This window comes from Solanum dulcamara, chromosome 6 (assembly GCF_947179165.1).
Source record: "Solanum dulcamara chromosome 6, daSolDulc1.2, whole genome shotgun sequence".
In the NCBI taxonomy this organism is placed as follows: Eukaryota; Viridiplantae; Streptophyta; class Magnoliopsida; order Solanales; family Solanaceae; genus Solanum; species Solanum dulcamara.
Window position 1 is genome coordinate 4,732,220 of NC_077242.1, and position 25,734 is coordinate 4,757,953.

Here is a 25,734-nt window from a genome sequence, read left to right on the forward strand (position 1 = left end):
ATAGCATAGATGAATCTTTTCTCAATGTTCGATGACATATTTGAGTTTTTTTCCCTTTCATATATGCAAACAAAATTTTCAAGATCCTTGGGGGCATATTAGAAGAGATGGGATTAGTCATGAAGATACATACGGCAAGATATGAGTGACTTTTGTGATGGACAAGATACATGAAGTGACACTGACATGGTTCAGATATGTGAAAAAGAGAAACACAAATACTCTAGTTAGGAGAGGCGAGAAGTTGATGATAATAGATTTAAGAAGAGGCAGAGATAAATCGATAAAGAATTATAGAGAAATGATATATTAGATATGACAGAACATACTTTCAGCTCATTGAGGACACAACCCTTGCTAGGAGAGAATAAAAGTCGAGAGTTGGAGTGACAATTCGTAGAAAATCCAACGATTTCTCTCTTTTCATTGGTAGATGATGGTTTTAGCCTAGAGAAACTATATGCTCCCTTACTAGTATTATTACTATTATATTAACATTATCTTATATTCTTTAAATTTATTATTATTTGTTATTTCTTTTATTTTGATTATTTTTATTAATTTTGATGTAAGTATTTTTTCTGTCTTCAACATTTTCATCATAACTTGTTTTACTCCCGTAACTTGAATAACTTTATTGTTCCAACAAAAAAAAAGTGACTTTGATAAAAAAATTAAACCGACTTTGATAGAATATCCCTGTAAATTGAATGACTTTATAGTTCTAAAAAAATAAAATTAACTTTGATGAAACATACCCATAAACTCAGCCCATCCAAGAAATTAACTCGTTATTGTTAAGTACTATTCCAGTACTCTAAAACCCCCAACAATGTCCAACTATTTACCTGATAGTTTGCTACAAGATATTCTGAGTGGAACAGCAAACGCAAACTCTAAATTCTTTGCACCCATGAACAAAGGCTTGTGTACAAAACTTCCCCTCATTCTAATGCATTTACTAATTTGACTGTTTGGCTAAGTCGTTAGTATGTCAATTTGTGGACTGATTCAGTTTCTCAGTCCCTCCAAAACTGAAGAAACAAAAACTTTGTGATAACTCATTCATGAACAGGAAGTAAATGTAGAAATCCTTCAACATGTAATTCCAGCAAACTAATCAAAACATCCATCCAAGTTATGCTTATGTTCCAAAATAGACGTTACAGCAAGGCAAAACAGAGAGCTATAATACCACATGAATGTTTCTTTCTCGCTTTTCAATTAAATCTTCTAGGCCAAAGATCAAGATCTGCTTAAATCTTTGAAGACTATTTCAGCTTCAGGTGACGCACGCGGAAAATTTGAGATCTCACTGAATATTTCTTCTCTTGTGTCAAGAGGTTCCTGATCTAGAAACTCTCGATTGATTAGCATTCTCTCTAACACGGGGGAGTTGGCTAACAAATGCTTGATAAACTGCAATTCAGACGTTCTTCCTATAAAGCATTCTAGCTTAACTTCCCCAAGGTGATCAAATGTCAGGTTTGACAAACTTTTGAGATCAAGGGATTCTTCGGTATCACTATCACTATCGCTATCATCATCATCAACAAACTAAGAACGATAACAAGAAGTCAACTCCCAGATATATGAGGATCCAAAAAGTACGACAAAAATCCACTAAATAAGAAAGAAAAGAGTCAAAGCACTAGAAACCTGCATTTCGAGATATTCCAAATATGGGAAGCTTCTTATCAAGCAAAGAGCATATGAGAGCTTATATGATTCCACCAGCAAAATGTCAGTCAGGCAAAATCGTTTGACATTGTTAAGATTAAAGGGAAGCCTTGTTGGTGCTTCATATCCTTCTCCAGCAACGAACTAAGAAAAAAATACATAAATTCAACATTAAGTCGGCCCAAAATATAATCCATCCCCTAAACTGCATAACAACAACGAAGTCATGGAGCAACATTTACCCCCAAATCACAGATGTCAAAGCTGAGGTGCTCGAGAGCAAAACAAGACTCAAAAATCTTTGCAAAATCAAGATTCTCTGCCTGCACACTGTCACCTACCAGAGATACGTTTACCAGACGAGGGACATTCTTTAGGCAGACAGAACTTATATCACCTATGAAACTGAACAATCTCAGCATAGGGGCATTAATTTCAATCCTGTCTAAATCTTTTGAGATAGACAGCAGCAATTGCTCAAGCAAGGGGCAATGAGATATTAAACTTTCCAGCAATTCAGAAGAAATTGAGATTCCACATAGTTCCAGGCTGATTAACTTATCAAATCCTTGAAAGGAAGATAAATGATCTATCGAGCAATAATGAAGATCTAGATGTCTCAGCTGCGAACATGTGAAAAGTGAAGAAGGCAATTTGTATAGCTTTCTAACTGGAAGGTGAAGAACAAGATGTTGAATGTGATTCCTGAGGAAAAATACGAAGTTGTCAATCTCAGGACAACTTTCTAGACGAACAACATCGAGGGTAAACTCAGTAATGGGTCCTTCATGAAGAGTCAAAAGCTGGTAGATGATCTCCCTAAATCTAACTGTAGGGTTTAGTAAATGCTTTGTTGTTTTCCAAAGAGATCTATCAAGAGTTAACCCTGTAAGTCTACACCAGTGATATCTCCATTCCTTTGATAAAACACTTGTCCTCACAGCATCTTTACAAGGCAAAAGCATCAGAATGACATCGATTACATTATGGGGAAGGTTGCTAAGGACGTCAGGCATTAAACTTCGGCAATGCTCTATTCCCTTAGGAGGCATCATAGACCACTAAGAACCTGTATAAAATAAACAACAATACGAGGTAAGGAATCTCCAAGTTACATGGACAATACTGAAATAATTTCCAAACTATTTGAACGGAACTACTATTCACACTGTCAAATCAAACACAAGACCACAAGGATCACTTATAACAATAATAACCAAGAACCTGCAGAAAATTAATAATAATATGAACTATCTGGATAAGATAAAAAGATGCATCGTAATTGAAATCATCAACTGCCTCCTATTAATATAAATGTTATATTTAACTTGACTTGAGATACCAAGTGGCATACAAAGAAGTTTTAGTAAGTGGAATATTTAAAGAAGTGAATATGCACAACAAATCATCATAACACATCATAGAAGAACACACAATTCAAATTATACTCGAGAAACTATCTAGGATAGAAATGACTTAATTGACCATAAAAAAAAACAGATAAACCCCAAATTATTACATAGAAAAAGGTAGGGGTGTGGCCATTCCGGACCCTGCGCTTTGTGCATCAGGCTTCCTTTTGTTCCATAGAACTCACCCCACAGAGAAAAACAATGGATGTTTTCAACTCATAAAATCTGCTCATTTAAGTATTAAAACAAACATAAGAAGCAGTTTTTTTGCTACATATCAATCAGTAGCTTTAATATACAAATTTGCAAACCCTAAAGAATATATATAACCTAAGCATAACACTAATCCCAAAAGGAAAAATAATGATTTTTTCTACCTCCACGAGATAGTGGTAAGATCTACGTACACTTTACCCTCCCCAAACTCTACTTAGTGGGATTTCACTGGATATGTTGTTGAGTATTTCAGTTGTAAGGCACTATTTGGACACTTCAAGTTTTCAATCTCAATCTAGGGTAAAAAATTTGTCTTTCAACTCTTTAGAGGGAGAGGGAGATTGGGGGAATGCATTATGTATTCGTAGAAAAAGGGCATACTTGGACAAATACAAAGTTCACCATGCGCCCAAAGATATTCAGATTCTAATATCTTTCACTTTTGACTGTCTAGGCAAATACAATAACCATTACACCAAAAACCAATTCTTATTTCTTTTTCAATTTTTCTCTCCGTGTTACTACTTTACAGACTATAGAATCGCAAGCACACCATAATTTAGAGAAAAGAAGAAAGGGAGGTATTTTAGTCTGTCTGGAGACATCTGGTTAAAAATTGATGTGACGTTTGAACAAAAAAGTGTTCTTCTATTTTTCCTATATAAATATTGCTTCTATTTTAGCAGCAGCACTTTGAAAGTGTTGTAAACCAGTTATATCATAGGGCTTATACCATTTTAATGGGATCTACAAAACAAGCTCCCAAAATCATATCTAAACAAATAAAATTTAAAAAGAGCTAACGAAAATAAACCTTCAAGAGTCTCGATTTAGTGCAGATGATTAATCAAAATGCTCAAATATTGCTCCAACCAAATTCAATACCTCCGCATAATCTAAAGAGGGAATAAGGATAAAAAAAACATCATGATATTACTGCCCACTTTAAAAAGAAAACTAAGATAGGAACATTCAATTAAGAACATTCATACTAAATGAGTCATATCTCATCATTTAGACAACTGAAAACTCCAAAGTGTTTGCATCTTTCAAATCAAGAAGTTCATTGAACAAACAAGCTATTAGTCAATACTCTAGGTGTTTTTTTTGCATTCCAAACTATATGAACAGAACTTCTATTCACATTGTCAAATCAACAGAAGAACAGAAGGAGCACTTATAACAATAATCACCAAGAACCTGCAGAAAATTAATAATAATAGAAAGCATGGAATCCCCAAACTATCTGGCATTGCAATTGAAATCAACCATCTCCTACTAATATATCTGCTATTACGGATAATTTAACTTGACTTGAGATACTAAGTGGCGTACACAAAAGTTTAAGTGTTGTCAATAATTAAAGATGTGAACAAGTGCAACAAATCATTTGAACACATCATATAAGAAAACAAAATTCAAATCATACACAAGAAACCATCCAGGATCAAATAGACGTAATTGACAATAAATATTATATAACCTCAAATTGTTTCAATGAATAGACTGCCAGACTCTGCGCTTTATGCATTGGCTTTCTTTTGTTTCATAGAACTCAACCCACAATGAGAAATAATGGATATTTTCAAGTAGTTCCAATTTGCTTCTACTAAGATTATTAACACATAAAATCTGCTCATTTTAAGTAATAAATTAAACATAACAAGCTGTTTTTTGCTAGATTTAGAACACCAAATTAGTATATTTACTAGTATTAATATTTGCAAACCCTAAAGAACCTATATAACTGCAGCATCACACTAACCCCAAAAGAAAAGGCAAGGATTTCTTCTAAATGATAGTAAATTTCAAATACCATTTATAAGTGCTTTTGTAGGGCGCTATTTGGATTCTTCAAGTCTTCAATCTCAATCTAGTGTAAGAATTTGGCTTTCAACTCTTAAGAGGGAGAGAGAAACAGGAGAAATACAGTATTTGATGGATCAAAGGGTAACTTCAGCTATACAGCAGAAAGGGCTAACTAAACTGTTAGGTTTGGATTATGAGGTGCAGTACAAAAAGGGAGCTGAAAATAAGGTTGCAGTTGCATTTTCTAGACAACAGGAAGAAGTTCCAGATGTGGAAGCTCATAACACTGGCCACTTTGGAACTATCAGTGTCTCTATTCCAATATGGATGCAAGAAGTGCTGCAAGCTAATGATCAAAATGCACTGGACATCATAGCTCATATCTCAATAGATAACTCTGGTCCTAGTATATGGCATTTTTTTCTCTTCTGGAGTTTTGAGAAGGGTAAAATCTACATTGGAGCGACTGGTAATTTGAGAGAACAGCTAGTGGACAAATTTCATAGTTCCACAGTGGGGGGTCACTCAGGTCAGTTGGGCACCCTAAAGAGGCTATTTCTATTGTTTTACTGGCATGTTATGAAAATGATGGTGGTACAATTTGTGGCTAGTTGTGATGTTTGTCAAAGGAACAAAGATGAGAATGTAGCTTATTGGGGCACCTCCAGCTCCTTCCTATTCCTAATCAGGCATGGAGCCACATTAGTATGGATTTCATAGAGGGGAAGGATGTTATCCTTGTTTTGGTGGATAGGTTTACCAAATATGCTCATTTCATAGCATTATTACACCCTTTTTCTGCAGCTGATGTAGCAGAGGTATTTTGGAACAGGATCCATAGCCTACATGGTCTGCCTGAGTCTATTGTGACTGACAGAGATAGGATCTTCCTTAGCAACTTCTGGCAATCCCTATTCAGGTTGTTGGGGATTCAACTTCATTAAGTACTGCTTATCACCCTCAAAGTGATGGGCAAACTGAGAGGGTCAACAGATGTGTGGAAAATTACATGTCTACTATGAAATGTTCCATCCTTACTAATAGTGGTCCAGTGGGATTTTTTTCTCCCATGAGAGGGATTCAGACAGAGGGGTCCTCTCTCTCCATTTCTCTTCATCCTTGCTCTGGAGGGTCTTAGTTTCATGCTTGAGAAAGCCAAACAGAGACGGTGGTTGGAGGGTTTTAGGGCAGGAATCAACAGTGAGACTCCTGTGTCCATCTCACACCTATCATTTGCAGATGACACTTATTTTTTGTGGTGTTGAAAAACCTCAAGTTCTCTACCTTTACCTCACCCTCATGATTTTTGAAGTATTGTCTGGCCTTCATATTAACATGTTGAAAGTGTTATTTATCTTGTAAATGTGGTGCCAAATTTGGTGGAGCTAGCTGATATTATGGGGTGCAGTATTGGCAATTTCCCAACAATCTATTTGCGACTACCTTTGAGAGCCAAACACAAAGCAACTGAAATATGGAATGGGGTTATTGAGAAATGTGTGAAAAGACTAGCTACATGGCAAAAGCGGTACCTTTCTCTAGGAGGAAGATTGACTCTAATAAACAGTGTTTTGGATAGCATCTCAACAGATTCATGCCTCTCTTCCCAATCCCCGACAAAGTCTTGAAGCGTCTAGATAAAATCACGAGAGACTTTTCATGGGAAGGCAACTGTGAATCTCACAAATTACACTTTGTGAAGTGGCCTTGGTGTCAAAGATCTTGCTATACAGAGCAAGTGTATGCTTATGAAGTAGCATTGGAGGTTCATTCAGAAGGAAGCTAGTTTGTGGAAAAAAGTAATTGTGGCTAAGCATGGCAGTAACACTCAATGGTGTACAAAACAATCCACACTTACCTAGGGAACTGGATTATAAAAGGCCATTTAATACCTTGTGGGGTGACTTTTTCAAACAAACTCACTTTGAGGTAGGGAATGGGAACCATATCAAATTCTGGCTAGACAAGTGGATAGGAGATTCCACTTTGAAAGAAGCCTTCCTAATTATTCTATTGCTCAGCACAGGGATGACAACTCGTGGAATCTGAACCTAAGAAGAAATTTGCAAGATTGGGAACTTGAAGAGTTATTGAATCTACTCAAAAGCTTGAAGAACTGCAACATTAACGTTCAGAGCAGTGATAAGTTAAAATGGAGCTTCAACAAAAAGGGGTTTATACATAGTCAAGGTAGGATATGAACAATTGTGCTCCAATAAGATGATTGATCTATGGCCCTGGAAATTAGTCTGGAAGCCTAAACTCCCCCCCTCCCCCCCCCAAAGTCTCATGTTTTACTTGGACAGCCTTAAAAGAAGTATGCCTCACTCAAAAAAATCTTATGGGAAGAAGATTTCAACTGGTTAATAGGTGTTACATGTGTCTCATAACATCAGAAAGCATCAACCACCTTTGCAACACACTTTTGGAACATGTTCCTAGCCCTTTTTGGTATAAACTGGTCTATGCCCTACAATATCAGAGATGCTTACACTAGTTGGAGCTCTATGGAAGTTGGAAATCCATCAGAAAATCTGGATCATGACCCGAACCTGTATTTTTGGTGTATTTGGAATGAAAGAAACAGGAGATTTTTTGATGGAGTTTCAACTCCAAATTGTAAGCTTAACGTTAGTTGTTTGGTTAACCTTTTTAGCTGGGCTAACTCTTCCCCGGTAAATAACTTAGATCACTACTTAGATTTTGTCAGCTCCTTGGCTCTATAAATTTTTGTTCTTACTGAGCTAGCAACCAACTGATGTGTTTATCAAGGGTATCAACAATCGGGACTTTCCATACACTAGTTTGCAGTGGCTTTTAACATAGTTTGTACTGTACAGACATGGTTGGGTTTTACAATATGTTAATATAGAGACTTTACAAACGGGTAGCTTAAACAGTTTGTTAATATATAGACTTTGTTGGCTTTTAACATATTAAAGGAGTGAAAAGAATGAAAGAGAGAAAAGAAAGAAAAAAAGAAAAAAAAAGGTAAGTTTCTCGACAAAAGAGAGGTGTCATGTCACCTTGACTGTAATGACCTCTTTATATATATATATATATATATATTTATTTATTTTTATTTTATTTTTGATGATTGTGGTGTTCGGGCCAGCTTTCGCGCACCTCGACTAATTCGCGGGATACTTACCACCTCCCACCAACAACAGGTACGTCCACCAAGGCTATGACAGATAGGAAGAATCACCTAGTGTTTTTATGTCTCTGTTGGAAATTGAACCTGAGACCTCATTGTTCTCAACCATTTCATTGACCACTAGGCCACACCCTTGAGTGCAACTCTCTCTCTATATATAATTAGCAACTTAAATTATAAAAGATAAACCTAATGTAGAAACTTAACTGAATTCACCTTTGCAAATCAAAAAACATGACACCATTGGATTTTTCTTTTGTTTGGTGTAAAAGAAGGCGGCCCACAGTCCAATTTCCCGTAAAGGTAATTAAAGACAACCTATACAAATTGTTAGAACACGAATGAGTATATACAATCCTATTTAGAGTAGGAATAGAAATAAAAATATTAATAAGAATAGAAATAGTAAATAATATCCTACTTGGTAAAGGATTGTATTATAGTGTCTATAAATAGGGTCTGTATAATAATGTAGATATACAATTCAATAATACTTTTCCCCCATATTTCTCACATGGTATCAGAGCCTCTACGATCCTGGTAGAGAATCAAAGAGCTTCCGCTGCCGGCGGGCAGCTATTACCCATATATGCCGCCCATCTGACAATGATTATGTAAGCAAAAGTAAACCCCGTATATCTTTCTGGTGAATATTTTCTCATATCTGATTTGTGTAGCACCGTGCATCATTTTGGTGACTACTTTTTCATATCTTATTTGTGTAGCACTGTGCCATCTTTCCGGTGACTACTTTCTCATATCCGATTTGTGTAGCATAGTGCCGTTTTTCTGGTGACTATTTCATATCTGATTTGCGTAGCACTGTGCCATCTTTTCGGTGACTACTTTCTTATTTGTGTAGAGTCGTGCCATCATTTCCACCCTACACACATAATTTTTATTTTCTAATAGGGTCGTGCCATCATTCCAATCCTACCCATATCATTCTCTTTCTCAGTAGGGTCATGTCATCATTCCGACCCTATTCATATAATTTTATTTCTCAGATTGTGACAACTTTCAACCATCAAATCTAATAATCCAGCCCATGAGCATGTTCCGGCTAATTTTGCGACGACTTTCTTGTTTAAGATCTACTCATCTCTTGATTTCGAGATGTTCCATATATTTTATACCATATTTCAAGCACTTTCCAGTGACCATTGCATTGTTTCCCAGAGATCTGAGTTTTCCTACAGTGTTTTCTTTCTGTTTCAGTTTTACTTTTGCCAAAAAAAAGAAGGTATAATCAGATATTTGGGCTGGATTACAGTGATATTCTCTCCCATGGCTAAAAAAATATATGTCCACCTTTTTCTATCTATAGTTGTCGTTCTCCCTTGGCCTTTTATTCAATTGAACATTAAGAATGTTTTTCTCCACAATGATCTCTTGGAAGAAGTCTATATAGAGCAACCACCTGATTTTGTTGCTCGAGGAGAGTTTGGTAGCCTTGTATGTCGATTGTGTAAGTCACTCTATGGTTTGAAACAGTCTTCTCAATCTTGGTTTGGGAAGTTCAACACTGCAATTCAGGAATTTATCACTCTGTATTTTATCGACATTATGCCCCAAATCCAGTATTTCATGAAAAGACCAATCACATTAAGATTGATTGACATTATGCATCAAATACAGTATTTCATGAGAAGACTAAGCACATTGAGATTGACTAGCAATTTTGTGAAGTCGAGTAATCAACTTGCAGATATCTCACTAAGCCCCCCATCGTCCTCGTATTAATTATATTTGTAACAAGCTAGGGATATATGACTTGTATGCACTATCTTGAGGGCGAGTGTAAGAATAGGAATGGATATATACAATCCTACTTAGAATAGGAATAGAAAAAGGAATATTAATAGGAAGAGAAATAGTAAATAGTATCCTACTTGGTAAAGAATTATATTGTAGTGTCTATAAATAGGATCTGTATAATAATGTAGATACACAATTCAATAATATTTTCCCTCCATATTTCTCACACAAATGAAAATAACTGTCTTAAATAAAATCTCCCTATATATTAAAGCCACGCATAGAAAAGGCAATACCTCTTGATAGTCATCAATTGTATTTTTCTTTTATAACTTTTTTGACATTTTTTATTTTCTCATTTTATTTTCTAATTAAAGAACTAACCTATTTATGAAGTTTCATTAAATTTTGTAACAACCATACTAATTCATTGTGTAAGTTAAAATATTAATTAGTAATTATTGTACATACTGATCTGCAACCAAATCAGTAATAAAATGAAAAATAATGGAGAAATATCACAAGAATACTTTGGAATTTTGTACTATTCATTGCTCATGTATGCCTCTTAGCTATGGGGAATTTTTATTTCCTTCTTCTGAGAGGAGAGGATTTCTCTTTGTGTATGTTTCTGTCTTTATTAATTGACATTTTGGTGCTTTTTTCCCCTTTTATTAATATTATGTTGACAAAAAAGAAAAGAAAATTGCATTTGCTTTTTTAAAAAACTGGTAACTTTAGTCTATATATCCACAGGTGTACTACAACAGAAGTGTAGTTCCCCTTCAAAAGTGTTACAACTTACAAAGGAATACAACCTTAATATGAACTGCTGCCTATAAACAATCTAGCACATCAAAGATGTCTTCTGTCCTAGTTAATATATCTTGTTTACACCAAAAATAAAGAAGAGCTAAGCAATTCAGTTTGATCTTCAAGCTAAGCAATTCAGTTTGATCTTCTGCAAGTTGTTCTGCACATTCTCAAAACTCTTTTTGTTTCTCTCTTTCCAAATTGTCCACCAACATGCTGGGACAAGTTTCTATCTCTTCTCCTTATGTGAAGCATTGCCATCTCTATTCCAGCTGCTTAGAACTCATCTAATGCTCCCTGTTTTCACCCATCTTATCCCCTTTAGACAGATGAACATTCTCCATAATTGTTCTATCCATGTACAATGCAAAAAAAGATGGTTAATTGTCTCTACATGCTCTCCACATAAGGTACATCTAGAGGTCAACTGAAGGCCTCTTTTGTTTAAATTTTCATGAGTCCAAACTGCTTCTTTTGTCAACAACCACATGAAGCAATTTACTTTGTAGGGTGCCTTTCGTTTCCAGATCATCTTCCATGGCCAATCTGTCTCCTGTCCTGCATTCTTGTTGAGTTCCTTATAAATAGAATTTACTCAGAATTGACGTCATTCTTCCAAATCAGCAAGTCCTTTTCAGCGAGGTTGCTAAATGAGCCTACTGAATGTTGAAAATCTGCCACTTTGTCTGTCTCCCAGTCATGAAGGTTCCTCCTTAGGAACAAATTCCATCCTTGTCCAGTCCACATGTAGCCACAGTGGCCTGTTGCTATTGACATAAAATAAACAATTCAGGATGCAATTGTTTCATAGGGACTGCCCCATTCCATTTGTCCTCCCAAAAGGATGTCTTTAAACCATCTCCCACTTCTACCCTGGTTCTATGATAGAGTACTGGCTATAAATTTCTGATTGCCCTCTAAACAGTGCATTTATATGGAGTACTTACCGTTTTCGTCATCCACTTATCTTCCATACCATATTTTGTTGTCATGACCTCTTTCCAGAGCATGTTGTCTTCATTTGCAAACTTCCACAACCGTTTCATCACTAGGCTCTGATTTTGTTTCCTCAGGTTTCTAATCCTGTACTCTTACTCAACCAGTTCCTCCCATTTAACTAGATGGAACTTCTTCTATTTTCACTGCCTTGCCAAAGGAAATTCCTTCCAAGGTGCATCAATGTTATTAGATACATTGGCCGGCATAGGAAAGACAGACTCACAGACATCATATAAGAGGGTAATGCATCCATCACACTGTTGATTAAAGTCAATCTTCCTCCCAAGGACAAATACTGGCTCTTCCAGTTAGTCTCTTTTCACATTTCTCCAGGACCTTATTCCATATGCCTTTGGATTTGCTTTTAGCTCCCAAAGGCATGCCTAGAAAAGTAGTTGAAAGCTCCCCAACCTTGCCTCTTAGTTTACTGAACAAATCATCTATATTAAGCACACTGTTGATAGGATAGATGAAGCTTTTTCCCCAGTTTATGTGGAGATCAGAGACAACTTCAAAAATGACAAAAATAACCCTCAATATCAGAATTTGTTTTGCCACCACAGTGTCATCTGCATATTGTAGATGAGTTATCTCCAAATTAGATAGGTCTCCTGCTTGGAACCCCTTGATCCACCCCTTCCCCTTTGCTGTATTAATAATGTTACTCACTCCTTCCATAGCTAAGATGAACAAAAATGGGGAAAGAGGGTCTCCCTGTCTCAGGCCTCTCTGAGAAGAGAAGAAGCCAGTGGGTACTCTATTAACGAGTATAGAGAACCTGACAGTGCCAATACAATGCCTTATCCATCTAATCCACCTGGCCCCAAACCCCATTTTTTCCCACACTTGGATGAGAAAGTCCCAGTACAGAAAGTTATAAGCTTTCTGTATATCCAACTTGCATACAATTCCTGGCTTATTGCTCCTCTGTCTGGACTATATACATTCATTGTCTATCAAAACAACATCCATCTTTGGCCTGCCCTTGATAAAGGTCGTCTGATGTCTATCCACTAGATTATGTATCACCTTCTTAAGTCTTTCTGCTAGGAGCTTTGCAATGATCTTGTCTGTTACACCCCGTACTTTGGTACCTTGGAACGCTTCTTAAGCTTCTTAAGTTTCTGGGAAGGCTCTTAAGTTTCTTAGAAGTCGTCATGTGAGTCGGATAATCTATAACGCTATCAAATAATCCTAAGGAAAGGAGAAGGAGATACTCCATAAGAGAGAAGATTGGAAATAGGGTTATAAGAATCCGGAAGAAGTTGGAGGTTAAGTAGTGAGTCGTAGGACTCGACTTACTTGTGAAAGCTATTACTTGGGACATTTTACATACTAAGCTACTTGAGTACACGTCGAGCTTAAGTAGCAAGGAATACATAGGCTCTTGAAGTGAGACGAGATTACAAGCTCACGAAAGAGAAATAAGGAAACGACGCGCCTACTCGAAGCAAGTAGGTGATGCACCTACTTAGGGTCAAGTAGGTCACACACCTACTTGAGGTGGACCCCACTGCCACGTGGCAGCATATGGGAGGCTGCATGGCGTGAGGTGGCACCCTAGGGGGCTGCCACGTGTCACCTCCTAAGAAAGGGTATATATGTGTGTTAGGATGAGTAATCTCTCATTTCAGCATCTATTCCTTAGCCAAATTTTGAGAGAAAACTAGAGGAGCTAGAGAGACTAGCTACGGGTTCCCTCCAATTCAAGGTAAGGCCCCGATTCTCGCTCCATAAATTAATTATTTAAGGTATCCTACGGTGATATAGCGGTGTTTAACAACGTAAAATCTCATTTTGGGGCAGCAAGGAAGAGATACAAACAGTCCGTTAATTTTCAGCATGTTAAGAGAACTTCCGAGACAAGTTTTAGCAAGTTTTAACAAGGTATGGCTTGGTTCTCTCCTCCCACGTTTTGGTAAGGGTTTGGACATGATATGAAGGTGTTAATAATGTAAAGTTATGGTTTGGAGAAGCACAAAATGGATAGCAAACAGCCACAACATTTCAGCCGCAATTACGGAACTTCCGAGGTGAGTTTTGGCAAGCTTTGGCCAATTTCGGGTAAGGTAAGACATTTTCCTTCAATTTGGGGTTTATGGTGTTATGAAGTGTGTTACATGTTGTGTAAGTGGCTGAAATATGAAAATCCCATAAATATACTTGACGTTCGAAACAAACTAAATTGGAGTCGCTATAGTTAAATTGTAGTCGAAGCAAGGTGTTGTGCTTGTGGTGTGCTGCTGCAGGTGTGTGGTGGTGTGTTGCAGGGCCTAAAAGTATTCTAAAAGAGGTGTGGGGGCTGCTGGTTTCAGCCACACGACCCCTCGTTTCGTACAATTAAAGGTTTTGCGAAATAAGGACTAGAAACCCTATTTTGGTATCGTAATTTTCAGCAAGTGGTTTGGAGCTTATGTTGTGTAATGTTTCCATGTTTTAGTTGTATATGAGCTGCAGGTTGTTGTTGTTGGTTGGCTGTAGTGATTAGGGATCTAATTGGAAATTCGGATAGGGCATGTTATAGGGGAGGTGTTGCCTGATTTCCGTTAACTCCTTAACTAACTAAGGAACTAGTCGAGAAGGCGAGCGAGGAGATGAGTTTTATGAATACTCGTATGTAACTTAAGACGCTGGAAAGTCGAGGGTTGTTGATGCTCGTATTTCTTTCATGTTAAATAGGTTCAAGAGACGACGAGGCGAACATGTTAAGAGTAATCCGTAAGAGGTATGTAAAGCTAAAGTTTCCTTCTTTTAGCATGTTTTTGGCATAAGTATGTAAGGCTTATACTTTCTTTTGGCATGTCTTCGGCATAAGTGTATTAAGCTTATTCTATCTCTTGGCATGTTTTGGGCACAAATATGTAAAGCTAATCTTCCTTGTTGACATGGTTTTTATGAAGCAAGTATATGACTTTTATATGATTCCAAGGAAGTTCCTGTTCGTAGAGCCGCTAGGATGGCCAACTTCTTGATTTTTCAAAAGATATTTGTTATGCCTTGATATGTGTATATGATTCCCAAAAGTTCTATTTTGATATAACCCATAGTAACTTTCAAAAGGTACTTGATATGACTCTTGTCTAGATTTTGAATGATAGCTCATTTTGATTATTCCATCGAGTCTCAAATATGATTTAAATTGCATATAGTTTCTCAATACTCCACTCGTGGATGCCTCAATGCTTCCTTCACTGAGCCCGGGCCAGGATTTGCTATCATGCGTACTTCTCTGCATTGTTCGCCATGCCCCGACGTGAGGGGGCAGGTACGACCTGTACATGGGATTTGTGGAGTTATGATGTGCCATGTACACATATGATATGATATGACCATCTGATATGATATGATCAGTTACGAAGCTATTCCCTATTCTGGAGTTATGATGTGCTGTGGCGCCGGTGACGGGGCGGCGACCACGGTTTGTTCACTGAGTCCCATAATGGGGCCGAATATTGCATATATTTTTCTGCATACCAAATTTTTGGTTATGATAAGCATTTTGATATTTCTGGATACTTTGCTCATTTTTGCACATTCTGCTCTGGTAATGACTTTACTTATTACAGTCCATGCTTTACATACTTGGTACATTTTCCGTACTGACCCCCTTTCTTTGGGGGGGCTGTGTTACATGCCCGCAGGTACAGACGCTCGGTTTGCTGATCCGCTCGCCTAGGACATCCACCCTGTTGGTTGGCAGTGCTCCTTTGTTCGGAGCCCTATTTTGGCACTAACTTTTCTGTTGTATATCTATACGTAATGGTTAAGGGTACAACGGGGCCCTGTTCCGTCATATGATTATGCTATCGTTTTGTAGAGGTCTGTAGACTTGTGTGGTGGGTTCTGTATATGTGTTTTGGGCTTGTGTTCAGCGATGGCCTTAACGGCCTCCGTGTGCTACATCTATTTTTGTGCGCCCTTTAGCGACCCCTTTTTCGATTTCTACTTTTGTTTATTCTACTAACACGCTAAGTGGGGCTAAGGGTACGTATGGGTGCCCAACTCGGGCACCAGTCACGGCCTACGGAGTTGGGTCGTGACATTGTCCCCCCCTCCTAATAAGACTAATGGGGCTAAAGTCTTTTAGTTCCTCAGCACCCACCTTCTTTGGCATCAAGGCTACATACTCTTTTCAAAGAAACATCTCTCATGAAAGTTTTGAATTGCTCCAACCAAGTCTGAGTTGATGACATCCTAACATTGCTTGAAGGATTCCATTGAATAACCATCTGGTTCATTTAATGTTTCTAGGATTTCTTGAGGTTCAAAAGAAGCCTCCAACATGGACTATTCTCTGCATTGATCAGCAATTCACCATTTTCACCATTTCTAATTGGTGTTCTCCACCTCTCTGTTTCTGCATACAAGTTCTCATAAAAGTCCACTATTTCCTTTTTGATCTCCTCTGGATCCTTATTCATCACCTCTCCCACTTTTAGCCAGTCTATTGTATTTGCTCTCCTGTGTGCATTTGCAATTTTGTGGAAGAACTTGGTATTTCTATTCCCTTCTCTAAGCCATGTTACCCTGGACCTTTGTCTAAAAGTTGTCTCTTCTTTCTTTGCAATTTCTTCAAATTCATTAATGAGTGTCATTTTGGATACTATTTCCTCTTCTTTCATATTCTATGCTCTTGAATTTCCTCCAAGTCTGCCAATTGTGCCATCACAATCTATTTCTGAATCCGCAAGTTTCCCTGAGTAGATTTACTCCACTCTTTTAGTTTAGTCTTCAATGCCTTCGACTTGGAAACCAGTACAAAATCAGGGCTGCCAATGCTAGGAAAAGACTCCCACCAGGTCTTGATCTTCTCTTTGAATCCTTCTATTTGAAGCCACCAATTCTCAAATTTGAAGTAAGAATTGGAAGCTTTCCAGTCACCACACAGTAGCATGATAGGGGAGTGATCTGATGTAATCCTCTACAAGACTGTTTGTTTGACATTGCTGAAGCAATTATCCAGTTCTATCAATCTGGCTGCAATATCTTGCCTATCCCTTTTTTCCATGTATATTTACCCCCTTGTAGTTCCAAGTCCCTCAACTCCATGTCCTCTATGAACTCAGAGAAATCTGTCATTGATTTATTAATTCTGGGGCATCTCTTCTTCTCTGATCGATATCTAGTGGTGTTGAAGTCCCCATATAAGACCCAAGGCCCTGAGCATAGACCCCTAGCAGCACCTAGCTCACCCCAAGTATCCTCTCTTTCCACTCTACTATTTGGGTCATAGCCTCCTGTTAAGTGCCAATTCAGGTCTTGGCTCTTCCCAGTGAATCTAAAAGAGACAGAATACATCCTCACACTGCTTTCTACACCTTCCCAGATCCTTTTATCCGACATAATCACTATACCCCTCTATTTCCACTAGCATCCAGTTGTACAAAATTAACCCATCTACTTCCCCATACATCCTTTATTATGTCAGTGATATCCCCTCTCAACTTAGTTTCTTAGAGACAAACAATGTCAGCCTTCTAAGATCCCTGACTCTTCCCCTCTTTCTACTACAGTTTAACCCTCTCATATTCCAGGATATGATTTTCAGATTTATTGATCCTTTATAGGTCGATATCCCCCCTTACTTCTAGACCTATAACTCCAGAACTTATTGTCAATTTCTAGCCTTCTCAATTTTGTTGATCCCCTCTTCTTCACTGTGACTTACATATCTCTGTTGTGTTGCTTATTGTTGTCTATCTTCATAAAGAGCTCCTTTGCCTTCTTCTCACACCCTTTAAAGTCCACCACAAATCTTGTACTTAGCTTGAATATATACTCTTGAATCCATTCTGTAATGTTATCTAGTAGTTCATTCTCCTATGCTGCTCATTCTCAATGGGATTGGTTCTTCTACGATGTGATTCACTACATCAAATCGATTGTTTGCTTGCACGACTGAAAGCTCGCCCTCATCACCTTGTGTCGACCCTATTGTTGTTGATTTATCTGTAGGATTGTCAATTTGGTCACTCAAATTACCTTTCTCCCCTTAGAACATCTCCATCGCTGAACTTATAGTATTTAGTTGATAGATGTTAGCTTGAATTTCTATTTCCATCGTTATGTCCTCCTCCTGCGTTTTTTTAATTGTGTCTTGGGCTATGGAAATATTTGGGATCTTTTACCCAGCCAGCCACAGCCCATAATTCCCCTTCATTAAACCTCCACTTGTCCCTTTATTTGAATTTTCCTTACTTTCTGGTGCATCCATGTGACTGGTCTCTCCAAAAGTTGTGTCTTTCATCAAAGTATGTCTTTGATTAACCACTGGTCCAAAAGCCCTGACCTCTATTTTTTCTCTCTACTCTAAAGGTGTCGGAGCTTCTACCCATATCGGGATTGTGAAACCTATGCCTCCGCCAGCCACTTCTATCTCCAGCAGAATCGACTTTCCGTCTCCTTTCCTTAATTCTTGCCCAGTGCAGATAGTTCTTCAGAGAAGTTTCCTCCTCTGTCTCACAGTAACCACCACACTGATCTCAGATCTATTTGAAGGTGTTTTGTGACCAGACATAATGGTAACCCTAGAATTCTTATCCACATCCAATCATTGGTGATTTCTTCTGGCCAACATCCCGTGGCTGCGCTCCACCATTCAAGTATCAGATTCATCTTCCGGATCCAAGTTCCATTCAGTATGTGTTCGGCGATTTTCTTGGAAGGGAGTTTGAAGAGAAACATGTCATTCACCGCAAATAGATTGATGTTGCCTGCTACATTCCAGGTGTTGCTAGCCCATCTTCTGACGTCATTTAGAGCGGGGGTTTCCTGTGCTGAGAATCTTCCCACAAGGCACCTACTCAAGAGAGACTTTTCCGAGACGGTGGTGTCTCCAGTGATGCTAATGTTGCTCTTTTTTGTCAGTAAATGAGCCTTCTTTGATGCCTCTGTTTCCATCTGTTTGAGTTGCAGACTTCTTTGAAAGACGCTGTTAGCTTGCTTGTTGTTGCTATTCGGTGTGGTTGTTCCTCCTCTGTTGTAGATATGAATTTTGCTATTTTGTGTGCTATATTACTCCATCCTTCTTTGTAATAGCATTCCGATGTAATAATTATGGACTTTTTCTGACCTTGAAGTGCAATGAAACTAATGTATCTCCCATTTTCGTGATCTTTTGTCTTCCATATTGTGAGCTCTTTCCCCTGTGTTTTTGAAGCGTCAATAAAGAGTGATACCAACCATTTTAGAGTTATGTGATTGACTCTAACTCTCCTCATTAAATTCCTGCTGCGCTCGATCCACTCGTACCATGTTTCTGCTCCTGAATGACATTTAGTGGTCTCATACGATTTGAAACCAGCATTATAGTAAATGATGTTTCCCCCTAGTGCATTAACTCCGGTCATCTCCCGGAAAAGGACCCCCCAAAAAAGAAAGAAAAACAAAAGCTGGCTAAAGACAGTCTAAAAAAAAATTTCCTCAAAAAATATCATACGAAGTCATAGCTGGTAGCTCCAGAACTCATGAATTAATCCACAACAACAACAACAACGATCTCTCTTTTTGCGAATCTCGGGATGATGATAATCTCACATGGTAATCATTAGAAGATGAAATTCTATGGGCGTTCTAAAATGCAGGAAATTTTAGTTGTATGACTCTCCCATATGCATCAGCAGGTTTCAAACGCATCTACGATTGCAAAACAGACAATCATCGCTGGTATTTTCCTCATAAGAAGCATGCATTACTATGAGTAAGGAGCAAGTTTTCCACCTCTTAAAATTTCTTGGTAATGTTTAAATATCATAAAGAAAATTGCATTTGTTGCACAATACTTTATAAACTAAACTCAAAGATTCTAGCTGCTAGACTGCAAAAGGTCTAGATTATTATAAGGTAATGCTCAAGATGGTTTTATTCCTCAAAGGAAGATTGGTGACAACATTATATTAGCTCATGAGTTGGTGCATACTTATTCCAGGAAATATATATCCCCAATATGCATGATTAAAGTAGACCTTCAAAATCATGAATTAGATTTCCTAGACAATTTATTGGTTGGGTCCTTGAATGTGTGAAAATAGTGAATTATACTATTTTGGTTAATGGAGAATCATCGACTAAGGCAAGGAGACCCATAACTCCTTTTCTATTTGCCATAGGTCTGGAATATCAGAGCAAAAGTCTGAATCAGCTAACACAAGGCAAAGAGTTCCACTTTCATCCTAAATGTTCTAGAATGAGGATAACACATCTATGCTTTGCATATGACATACTATTGTTCTCCAGAGGAGAACTACTATCTGCCAAGGCATTTCAACACTGTTTCCAGCAATTCTCTTCAGCTTCTGGACTCCAAGCTAACATTGCTAAGAGTTCATTATATTGTGAAGGGGTGAATTAATCTGAGAGAGACAGAATGCTATAGTATCTGGGCTATTCCTATGGAGAACTACATTTCAAATACTTGGGGATACCACTTTCTACTAAATAGCTTTCAGATACTTGAGGATACTACCTAGAATTGGAGGACTGGATCTTACAAATCTACTAATTTGGAATCAAACAGCTATAGGAAAAACTTGTTGGGAGAATAGTCATAAACATGACAAATTATGGATCAAATGGATCCATGAGTATTATCTCAAAGGTCAACCTTTTAAAGTTGTTCTTGTACCACAACAAGCTTGTTGGATGGCAAGGAAGGTATTTGAAGCAAGGACTACACTAGCTCTTATAAGGAGTGCTAATCAGACAGACATATTACTCACTGCTAGGTGATACGCCCAACGCACCTTGGAAGTGCCTTATGTTCAAGAACGGTGCAAGGCCCAAACCAAAGTTCACCAAGTGGCTTCGACTTCAAGAGAAACTGATGACTGCTGATACATTAAGTAAATGTTCACTATGCACAGGATGGGTCTCATGATCATTTATTTAGAGAATGTGTAATTGGAAACCAACTGTGGAGCAGATGAAAGCAATGGATTCAGGCTCAACCCCATGGAGTAACTGGACAGAATCAATACACTCAGGAGAGCTAAGCGGAAGTCACAAAAGGCTCAGATATTAAGGATGTTATATGCTGAGTATATTCATGGCATTTGGATAGAGAGAAATATGAAAATCTTTGAGCAGAAAAGCAGAGAATGGGGAAGTCTAGCCACAGAAATTGCTATTGTTTCATATAAAAACAAATTAAAAAAGATCTAACAAAATAAAACTTCAATAGTCTCTCCTTTACTGCTGATGAATAATCAAAATGCTCAAATATTGATCCGACAAAATTCAAAAAAACACCTTGATATTACAGCCTATTTTTAAAAAAACTAATAGGAACATTCAATTAAGAACACTCATACTAAATGAGTCGGATCTCATCATTTGGGCAACTGAAAACTCCAAAGTGTTTGCACTTATCAAATCAAGAAGTTTATTGAATAAACACATACGAACAAACAAACGAATATCTTATGTGCATAAAAATTTAGATGAAAAACTCAGTAAGTGAACCCATTCAAGATTAATCAAATCTCACAAAAATGGACAAAACAAATAAAACATGAAGACTTTATCAAAACAAATAAAACATGAAGACTTTATCACTACAAATCAAGAACATTGGATAACAGAGATACAATTTTTTAATTAAAGTAATTATAGTATGTTTCACGAATATTGAACAATGCGTATTAGAGCAAACACAATATTGTAGCAGCAAAAATATTGTGATGCAAAAAGATTACATAAAGCATTATAAAAAAAGATAAAATAAAAGCAATAAGGAAAGAAAGGTTTATGTGGCAATACTAGGCTCATACTACTTCTAAAGATGAGCAAAAAAGATTTGGCATTTTTCCACGTTAAGTATGTGAAGAAACCTATGTAGTACCTGGAAATATTTAGGCATCAACAGTGGAAGGCCATTCCAGTTCGGTAGCATCGTAAGCTTCCTCAGTAGTCACCTGAGCTTTGTTCTTGACCTTCCTCGGGGAGTCGTCCCCATGCCATTGGAGAACTGCAGGTTAGCCGCATCTAACGTACGCCAATAGAGAAAAGGGGCAAGAAAAAAAATCCTTGTTAGGATTATCTGGGGAAGGGAAAAGCTTTGGGTGCCAATGGAGAATGATCTCTAGTGGAGAACCACGGCTAGGACCCAATTTTTTTACAATAGCCCGCAACTTTTACCCAAAAATATAAATCCTTTTAATTTTAACCTAACGATTTATTTAATTTTTGCCACATGCTTGATGGAAGCAGTGGGGCCACTATTGATCCTTCTGGCGATGCATCTGATTCTGAAGAGGCAACAGAGTTACAGTCTCAATGTTCCACTATGATGATGTTACAGGATTGCAACACTTTTGGAATTAAAGGATGAACCAATTGAGGGAGAAAAGATTATGCACTTAATTGACAAGAAGTTTGTTGAGCAATTAGAAGCTGGTTTTTTTTTGCTAGATTTAGAACATCAAATCAATAGCTTTACTAGTAAAAAATTTGCAAACCGTAAAGAAACTATATAACTGCAGCATAACACTAACCCCTAAGAAAAAGTAATGATTTATTTCTAAATGGTAGTATATTTCAAATACCTTTTATGAATGCTTCAGTTATAGGGCACTATTTGGACTCTTCAAGTCTCAATCTAAGGTAAGCAATTTGTCTTTCAACTCTTCAGAGGGAGAGATGAATTGGGGAAGTGCATTATATATTTGTAGAGAAAGTGGTTTTATACTTTGCCAAATACATAAGCGCCCTTTAAACAAAAACTCTAGTTTTCATTTTGATACCTCAACTAAGACATGTTCCTATTTGACATTCCAAGTTTTATGTATTTGGCCAAGTACAAAATCACTTTCTCTACAAATATATATTGAACTTCCTCAATATTTCTCTCCCTCTAAAGTGTTCAAAGCCAAATTGCTTACCCTACATTGAGATTGAAAACTTGAAGAGTTCAAATTGCCCAACAGAAGCTAGCACTTATAAAAAGTATTTGGAATTTATAACCATTTAAAAAAAGATCGTTCTTTTTCTTTTTGGGGTTAGTGTTATGCAGCAAACTGCGGTTATATAGGCTTTTTACACTACAACATAAGAGACATTTAGTACCAATAGATTTTCCTTTAGCGGCAATATTTATTGTTGCTAAATAAGTTAATGTCATTGCATTCAAAATCGTTAAAGCATTTAACAACATTTATATAGAGGTTTGTTATAAATACTCATATTTATTATTGCCGCAAAATACTTTATTTGTTGTAATGTTAAGGTTTGCAAATTTTAATACTAGTAAAGGTATTGATTTGACATTCTAAATCTAGCAAAAAACAACTTCTTATGTATAATTTGTTACTTAAAATGAGCAGCTTTTATGTGTTGACTATCTTAGTGGAAGCAAACAGGAACTACTTGAAAATATCCATTGTTTTTCTTTGTGGGTTGAGTTCTATGAAACAAAGGGAAACGCGATGCACAAAATGCAGGGTCCAGGGAAGAGTTGTACCCTAAGGGGTGTGATGTAACAAGCTATTCCATAAAACAATTTGAGGTCTATCCAATATTTATGCCCAATTATGTCATTCTGATCCTCGATGGTTTCTTGAGTATGATTTGAATTGTGTTTTCTTGTATGATGTGCTAAAATGATTTGTTTCACTTATTCACTTCTTTAAGTATTGACACCACTTACTGAACTTCTGTGTAACATTTGGTATCTCAAGTCAAGTCAAGTTAAATATTAATATAACATAGATATCAATAGGAGATAGTTGATGGTTTCAATTAAAATGCACCTTTATTTCTTATCCAGATAGTTGAGGATTCCATGCTTCATATTATTATTAATTTTTCTGCAGGTTCTTGGTGATTATTGTTATAAGTGCTCCTTTTGTTCTTGTGTTGATTTGACAATGTGAATAGAAGTTTTGTCCACTATAAAAAAAAAAGCAATGAAAATAGGATTCCTTTTACAATAATAAAGTCATATAGAGAAAAGTTATTCCGGATCATCACCAGATTGTTTTGATATTGAAGGAGGAACTAAGTAAGGAGATGAATTTTCAACCCCCCAAGTAAATGAATTGAAAATGTATTTGACAACAAAATATGGTTTCAAGGGAAGGAGATAAAAAGATAGTTTGAAAAAGGGAGCATATATCTCTACTTATTATACCTTAAAGGAAAGAAAAATCAACAATAGAAATGGGATTCCTCCTAAAATAATGAAGTCATATAGAGAAAAAATAATTTGAACCATCACTGGATTGTTTTGACATTGAAGGAGGAATCAAATTAGGAGATTTATTATACCTTATTTTCCTATCCCTTTTACTTCCATTTTCCTCTTTCCTTTACTTTTTTCCTTCTTTCCAAAACAGAGGCAGTGGTGGCTTGCTCAAAATGTATTTGACAACAAACTATGGTTTTAAATAAGTACTTGTACACTCAGGATCGTGAGAAAAGAGAAAGAAACGGGCAGCTTTAACAGTTTGTTAATACAGAGACTTGGTGAGCTTTTAATATAGCGATGGAATGAAAGAGAGATAAAAAAGTAGTTTTATTGGCCAAAGACAGGTGTCAAGTCACCTTGTCTTTAATGACCTCTCTATATATTATTAGCACGTTAAAATATAAAACATAAACCTAATGTAGAAATTTAACTGAATTCATCTTTGCAAATCAACATACACAACTTCGTTGGATTTTTCTTTTGTTTGGAGTAAAAGAAGGCGTCCCACAGTCCAATTTCCTGAAGAGGTTATCAAAGACAATCTATACAAATGAAAGAAATTGTCTAAAATTAAATCTCTCTATATGTTTAAGTCATGCATAGACAAGGTGATACTGGTACCTCTTAAATCAACATACATGACAATTCTATTTTTCTATCTCAACAGAATCAATACACTCTAAAGATCCTCAGGAGAGCTGAGGGGATGACACAAAAGGCTCTGATATGTAGGATGTTGTACACTGAGTATATTCATGGTATTTGGATAGAGAGAAATATCAAAATCTTTGACCAGAAAAGCAGAGAATGGGGAAGTCTAGCCAGAGAAATTGCCACTGTTTGTTGTTTCAGAGCTTAAATTCTAGTTATTTTAGCTCTGTAGTACTTAGTTTTGCTGAGTTTAAAGCTTATGATAGCAGAGTGTGTTCTCCTATGGTTTTGCAAATGCTTCACATTTAGTGATTAATACAAAGTTCAGTTACCCAAAAAATAAAAAATGTGAAGTATCATACGGTCCTCGGGCTTACTTTACACCAGAAGTTTCCCACAGATGGTTGAATTGCTCTCCACTACGATTTCTTATCTATAACAATGTAAACTGAAAGAAAAGAAATCAGAAGTTACTCTAAAATGACATGTGAGAATAAAAGTAATACAAGAATAACTCAAATTTTTTCTTTATCCAATTTTTCTCTCTCTCTGTTACTTCATTGCAGACTTATATAATCACAAACACTTTATAGTCTTTTTGGAGACATCCGGTTAAAACTCCAAAATGTTTGCACTTTTCAAATCAAATAGAATCCAGAAGTTTATTGAACAAACAGACGACAAGCAAATCGTAAACTTGTCAATTCTAAAGATGAGCAAAAAAGATGGAGCTTTTTTCCACTATAAGTATGTGAAGAAAGCTATATAGTACCTGGAAATAGTTAAGCCACTCCAGTTCGGTATCATCGTAAGCTTCCTCCGTCGTCATCCTTCCTTGGTCATCGGAGAAATGCGCAGGTTAGCCGCACCCAGAGTGCCCCAAAAGAGAAAGGGGCAAGATATATATGGCAATTGGCCTGCTTTTTTTTTAAAAAAGGTATTAAAATGTGGTGAATGAGAAATCAGATTGGATATTTACTTCGGACTAAAATAGATTGGGCTCAAATGAGCTCAAAATCAGGTTAGGTAATGATCCACTTGATTTCAACGATTGTTAG

The 25,734-nt window shown here is 36.9% G+C and overlaps 2 protein-coding genes across 6 annotated transcripts; both read right to left on the minus strand.

Moving 5' to 3' along the window:
* Positions 1 to 1,083: 1,083 nt before the first annotated feature.
* On the minus strand, positions 1,084 to 25,734 carry LOC129891774 (F-box/FBD/LRR-repeat protein At1g13570-like). Of its 5 annotated transcripts, XM_055967259.1 has the most exons (7): positions 25,449 to 25,734; positions 25,054 to 25,124; positions 21,683 to 21,825; positions 4,123 to 4,204; positions 1,923 to 2,749; positions 1,660 to 1,824; positions 1,084 to 1,557 (listed from the first exon to the last, which is right to left on the minus strand). In XM_055967259.1, the coding sequence occupies exons 5-7, from the start codon at positions 2,733 to 2,735 to the stop codon at positions 1,246 to 1,248; spliced, it is 1,290 nt and encodes a 429-aa protein (XP_055823234.1). In that variant the 5' UTR covers positions 2,736 to 2,749; positions 4,123 to 4,204; positions 21,683 to 21,825; positions 25,054 to 25,124; positions 25,449 to 25,734; the 3' UTR covers positions 1,084 to 1,245. The 5 variants fall into 5 exon arrangements, with proteins under 5 accessions (XP_055823234.1, XP_055823232.1, XP_055823230.1 ...); XM_055967257.1 differs by lacking the exon at positions 4,123 to 4,204 and having other exon boundaries at positions 21,683 to 21,808; XM_055967255.1 differs by lacking the exon at positions 4,123 to 4,204.
* Positions 11,437 to 12,678, minus strand: LOC129891851 (uncharacterized). The gene is made up of 2 exons (XM_055967331.1): positions 12,141 to 12,678; positions 11,437 to 11,612 (listed from the first exon to the last, which is right to left on the minus strand). Exons 1-2 carry the CDS (start codon positions 12,676 to 12,678, stop codon positions 11,437 to 11,439), a joined length of 714 nt encoding a protein of 237 aa, XP_055823306.1.

Excerpts from the sequence above, each read along its gene's own strand:
- LOC129891774 (XM_055967258.1), bottom strand. The coding sequence starts at position 2,735 with ATGATGCCTCCTAAGGGAATAGAGCATTGCCGAAGTTTAATGCCTGAC. Across the intron at positions 1,825-1,922 it reads TTGACATCTGTGATTTGGGG|TTCGTTGCTGGAGAAGGATA; the intron begins GTAAATGTTGCT and ends TTTTTTTCTTAG. Across the intron at positions 1,558-1,659 it reads TGGAATATCTCGAAATGCAG|TTTGTTGATGATGATGATAG; the intron begins GTTTCTAGTGCT and ends TATCGTTCTTAG.
- LOC129891851 (XM_055967331.1), bottom strand. The coding sequence starts at position 12,678 with ATGGGGTTTGGGGCCAGGTGGATTAGATGGATAAGGCATTGTATTGGC. Across the intron at positions 11,613-12,140 it reads GAGACTAACTGGAAGAGCCA|CAACAGGCCACTGTGGCTAC; the intron begins GTATTTGTCCTT and ends TTATGTCAATAG.